Source organism: Equus przewalskii, chromosome 20, assembly GCF_037783145.1.
Source record: "Equus przewalskii isolate Varuska chromosome 20, EquPr2, whole genome shotgun sequence".
Lineage (NCBI taxonomy): Eukaryota > Metazoa > Chordata > Mammalia > Perissodactyla > Equidae > Equus > Equus przewalskii.
Window position 1 is genome coordinate 16909447 of NC_091850.1, and position 6000 is coordinate 16915446.

General features: G+C 36.0%; 1 protein-coding gene across 3 annotated transcripts in view; it reads left to right on the top strand.

The window, feature by feature from the left end:
* DHX29 (DExH-box helicase 29) overlaps positions 1–4947 on the top strand; it is a 47662-nt gene extending 42715 nt beyond the window's left edge. For all 3 annotated transcript variants that reach the window (XR_011530587.1, XM_070587584.1, XM_070587585.1), the window contains 3 exons: positions 706–837; positions 1943–2039; positions 4656–4947. Coding sequence is in view for 2 of the 3 variants with exons in the window: in XM_070587584.1 (XP_070443685.1) it covers positions 706–837; positions 1943–2039; positions 4656–4711 (285 nt within the window). In the remaining variant the exon portion in view is untranslated. The remainder of the gene's footprint in view (positions 1–705; positions 838–1942; positions 2040–4655) is intronic.
* The last annotated feature ends 1053 nt before the right edge of the window (positions 4948–6000 follow it).

Below are 6000 nucleotides of genomic sequence, written 5' to 3' on the forward strand. Positions count from 1 at the left end.
ATAACTCACCCACTGGCTTGAATAACTGCCAGCATAGCATCAAACTTAAAAGTAAAACACGAGTGGGCCGCCCTGGCGGCTCAGCTGTTAAGTGCACACGTTCTGCTTCGGCAGCCCAGGGTTCGCTGGTTTGGATCCCAGGCGCAGACATGGCACCGTTTGGCAAGCCATGCTGTGGCAGGCATCCCACATATAAAGTGGAGGAAGATGGGCACGGATGTGAGCTCAGGGCCAGTCTTCCTCAGCAAAAAGAGGAGGATTGGCAGCAGATGTTAACTCAGGGCTAATCTTCCTCAAAAAAAAAGTAAACCGTGAGAAATTACTGATTAATGGCCATAGCCGATCATTGGTCTAGAAACCACCTTGAAGCTTAATCATAATTTTATTTTTGCATTAATTAATTATTTAACAGCATTAGCATTATAAAATTGCTTGTTCATAGTTTCATTTATGTTCAAGGTATATAATTCAGCCTTACAATTAATGTTTAAAATGCCTTTTAATAGTATAAATAGACAAGTGGTGATTGTGATTATTATAAAATTGGCAAATTATGCACAAGAGGATGTGAACATGCAGCTTTACAAAACTTATGACTTAAAATACAAGTAGCAAATTAAAGAAAAATGCTTACATGAAGTAGATAAATTAATTTATTATATTTTTAGACTGTGAAGTTTCTTTTTTCTCTTTATTCCTCTGCAGATAAGGTATGCTCGGGTGTATTTGAGGGAAACTACCCTGATAACCCCTTTTCCAGTTTTACTTTTTGGTGGTGATATAGAAGTTCAACACCGGGAACGTCTTCTTTCTGTTGATGGCTGGATCTATTTTCAGGTACAGGCTACAACTGATCTTAATGACTACATTAAAATTTTTGTTTCCAATACCATTGAGATTTTTAAAAACTTTATTTGAGTTTGTGTAATTTCTTCCTATAATTTGACTTAAAATAGATGACTAATTTTATCTTTCCTCTATGGTTTTAAATCTGTTAAATTTGAAAATCAAATTATATTGCTATTACAGAATGCATTTATTATCAGTAACAATTATAACTTGCCATGTGTTGTGTACTTCAGTAGTTAACCTTGTTAGATAATTTCTATAGTTGCCTTTGTATAACTTAAGGCACTTAAGCTCAGGGAGAAGTTAAATAACTTGCCTAGATTACATAAATTGTTCTTGGTAAAGCAAGATTTAAACCTAGAACTAACTATCTTCACACTCATGCTCCTTCCACTACATTGTGCTACCTATGAAAAGACTCAAACAGATTCATAGCTTTTAATGTATATTGTCGAATTCTTCTCTGGAAGAATAAGGCCAACCAGTGCTACTGGCAATAGGTTTATTTCTCTGTTACCTCATCAACATTGACCAGTTTAAATTAAGCAAATCTAATACATTCTGCTATGGTATACCATGATAGCTGTTTGTGTAAGACTGGAGATGGAGAGGTAAATTTCAAATGCAACTTAAAAAATATATGCAGTTCTTGCAAGGAGGCTAGGGTGGTAGAAATGTTCTGTAACTAGATTGTGGTGATGATTGCACAGCTATAAATTTACTAAAAATCACTGAATTGTACACTTGAGTAAATTTTTATGGATTGTAAATTATACCTCAGTAAATCTGTTAAGAAAAATTCCATTCCAAAAGCTGCAGTTTTCATTCCTACAGAGTTCATATAAGAGAAGAAAACAAACAATGATTGAATAATGGTTGATATTGGAAAGATGAAGTTTATGGGTACTTCCTAAGGAAACTGAGGTTTGTGTAGCTATATGAAGTAATTTGCCTGTATTTTTACCATAACGTTTTATATTAAAATTAAGATGTGTTAAGGCAGACTGTAAGATATACATAGTTACCTTGATTTATTTAAACACATTCATACTCCCAGGGATTAACTTTGTCCAATTTATCATCTCCTCAACAGGCTCCTGTAAAGATAGCCGTCATTTTCAAGCAGCTAAGAGTTCTCATTGATTCTGTTTTAAGAAAAAAACTTGAAAATCCTAAGATGTCCCTTGAAAGTAAGTGTTTGATTATAATTTAGGTAGAAAACAGTATACTTTTAAACATTGGAATACACTATAGCACACATTGCAGAAATTCCATGTGATTAAAAATTGTTTTAATAAAATTTATTTTAGGCAGAATTCCATCAGACTCATAGACAATTCTTCATTCTTCACAACCTCTAATTATCCTCTTAAGATTTAATTTCTCCTTCCTCTTCTAAGCTTCACTTCTAAACTTCTGGCCATTTCACAGAAAAAAGGATGATAAAACTGAGCATTGTAAACTTTGCTACTTATTAGCATACGAGTAAACTAGTAATATAGTCATTATAAAAAATAAGAATGAGGGATTTTCTGTGAGGTTCCCAGCATGTTTTCTCTATCATTCTCACAAGTGCAGAACTATTAGTTTATATAAAATAAGCACATGATTTAACAGAAACCTGCAATGGACAGTTGAGTTTCCAGTTAGTCTGGTGGCGTGTTTCCCAAACTTGCCAAATTATCAGAATCATCCTGGCAGTTGTTAAAAATACAAAGTCCAAAGACCTACCCCAGCCATGCTGAATCTTCCCTATGGGAGAAGCCTGTGGCTGGGTTATTATTTTTTAATCTCTTTTAATCTATAACACTTCCCCTCTATTACCATCCCCGATTTTAAATGCAATTATTTTTAATAAACTGCATTGTTTTTCTGGTAGCATTTCCCAAATTTAGGATTTGGTTCATTGCATCTTCATGCTTTGATTTAACGTGTTTCTCTATTTCCTACAAACTGGTAGTTATATCCAAAGGCTTGACTAGAATCAGATATTTAGGGGAAGAATAGTTTCTAGGTGGTGCTATATTGTCTTCCCATTGCATCACATCAGGAAGCACTTCAATTCAGTTTTCCTGCTCTTAATGATGTTACGAATTGATCAGTGGGTTCGATGTGATTGTATTTAACAAGTATCCCAGTTAATTCTCATAGTCAGGCAAGTCGGGGAGCCACTGATCTGGTGCTGCTACCCTGAAGCCTCGCACCCTGTTTATTTGTATAACTAAATGTGAATGCGTAAGCATGTAACTGTGTTAATTTTCCTTTACTGCTGGAAACTTAGATCAGGTCTTGACATATTAAGAGATGTGGGCTCTTTTCTTAGGCAATTTTGTGCATTACAACTGAACCTTCAAAAGAATTACATTATATAAAGTACAGGTTGAACTTCAACTTTTACATTAAGAAAAATGAATTTTAAAATGATTTCAGGGGCCAGCCCCATGGCTGAGCCGTTAAGGTTGTGTGTCCCACTTCAGCAGCCCAGGGTTTTGCTGGTTCGGATCCTGGGCGCGGACATGACACTGCCCTCAGGTCATCTTGAGGCAGCGTCCCACATAGCACAGCCAGAGGCACTCACAACTAGAATATACAACTATATACCAGGGGGGCTTTGGGGAGAAAAAGAAGAAGGAGAAAAACAAAAGAAAATTGGCAACAGATGTTAGCTCAGGTGCCAATCTTTAAAAAAAAAATGATTTCAGTGTTTGCCATAAAAGAGAAAGCAGAACTTACCCTGAGATGAAGCATATAGTTTTGACTTGAGAGGGAAGATAACGTACATTAGTGTCTTCTCTTTCTGGACTTTATAATAAGAAAAGTTGTGATATAATGCCAAGCTTTTGAAAAAGAAGTAACTAAAGTTGCTCTTGTGCTTTCTTTTACTCTGTTCTTCCTCAGATTAAAAATCACATTTCTTTCTAGACCTACCATTGTTCCCCTTGCAGCAAGTGACCTTTATTTTCTCTCTCTTTTTTTTTTTTATTGCCACGGCCTCCAGGAACCTGAGTGTCATGCCATGGGCCTAGTTCTCAGAATTCCCCAATGCAGCTGTTGAAACTGCAGAGCATTCTCTTATTGAAGCGTCTAATATAAATACAGAATTTCAGGCTTGCAGTCCTGATGATTACAGCTATGTCCAGAGTGGTGATGCCGTTCTTAGGAAGTCACAATATCAGAGCAACTGTTTAGAAGTAGAAGCAGCTGTTAAGAAAACCTCCTTAACAAATAACGCAGCCTCTCTTGCTCTATTTGTCAAATTAATTGGTGTTTGAGTCCTTTGTTGTGTAGGGAGGTCTGTCACTTCCCCATTGACACCTCTCCAAGAGCACTTCCTTGTTAAAATTTTTTCTTTCCTTTGGACTAAACATGGAGAAACTGGTGACAGTTCCTTCTTCCTTGCCCGTACTGTGGACATCCTGACACACTGAGGAAGCTGGAAGAGTCAGTAGAGCCTTTAGTATCTTTGAGTCAGGTGAAAAAGTCAGGACACTTCTTGTCTTAAAGGAATTTTTAAAGAAGTAACTCCTTAAAAAGGACTGACAGTTACATCACATCATCTCTTGGAGTCTTAGCATATTTTTTGTCAAAGCACGTGTAGTATAACTATAGCAATACTTAAAATAATATTTGTAGGCCAACAAATTATATATGTGTCTCTAGTTTTATAGTGGATATTGCTAGTGTTAGTTTTGTATTCAAATTTAAGAGAATCTTTTTTGAAGTATACCTGTTGTTTACGTGTGTATGCATTGGAAAATTAGCCAGTGATGAATTTGTTCACGGGTTGTTTTTTTTCTTCCACTCAGATGACAAGGTTCTACAGATCATTACGGAACTGATAAAAACGGAGAATAATAATTGAAACTGAAATTCATGATCAACTACTTTAAAAACTAAGATGAAGATACTGTCATAAAATTACGTGAAAATGGACCATCCCATTGAGTATTTCAGTACTTAAAATGTTGGTACTAGCCATAACTTAAAGGTGGTGGAAAAAAGCACATACTTGAAACATGTGTAATTTTCTAGTTCCTTTTTAATGATTATTCTCAATGTATTTGCCACTACATTTACAATAAATTCTTTGGTATCATCCATGTTTTATGCATCATTGTGTGCCTTACGAGCAAGGCCTCTGTCTGTGTATCTGTAACTTAGTGTTGTGATTCCCTGTGTACCCGCCTCATCCTCCCTCAGTCCTTGACATCTGGAGAGTTTAGACCTTCTTGACCCAGAAGAGAAAATGAGCTCCAAAACCAGTGGTAATTAAATTTCCATGAAAAGGAAGTCAGTTATTTAATATTTGATACTCAAAATCAAAACCTAAATAAGTATACACTATTTATAGATGCCACTATTTCAGTACCATTCACTAAGCATAAAGATGTAGTGCTGGAGGACAGGCAGGAATGACTAGTGCTACTGTCGACCTTGGGATGAATAGCTTGCACCATTTTCCTCAATCCTGAGCTTTGATATCACTGCCCTTGAACCCTTTTTGTACCCATAATTGAGTAGGTAAGGTCGGTAACCTTGAGATAGTACAGCATGCTTAGATATTTTTCAATGGTTTCATTTGTTTCACTTACTGAGGATCTTCTGAAACTCCATTTTGAATATGTAGAAGAATTTTCCCTTCATTTCCTATCAAGATTGTTGAGGAACTTCAAATGTAGTCCTGTGTAGACTAAATGTCAGAAATTGTATCTGAAGGACAAAAGATTAGAAGTTACTAGGAACCTAGTCCAATTGCTTCACTTTCATAATAGATACTCAATGAATATTTGTTGAATGAATAAAAGGAAGCTGTAACTTTCACTTTATGTGCAGATGGAAGTAAAAAATAGTCGCAATCTCTAATTTTAGGTTTCTACTTGCAGTGTAATAAGGGAATTGAGAGCAAGGAGTCAAAGGTGACTGCAGTTTGGAATCTCTAGTTAGTGCTATTAATAGAAATGGAGATTTCAGGTGGAAGAGCTAGGTTGGGTGCTAAAGGCTGTTCAGCTTGTGACATATGGAGAGTCCTGCAGGTGGAACTAACAATCAATCACTTTGTGTGTGCCAGCTAGTGCCTAAATTTTTTGTATTAGCTCATTTAATCTTCACAACAACCCTGTGAGATAGGTGGTACATTATCCCCATTTACAA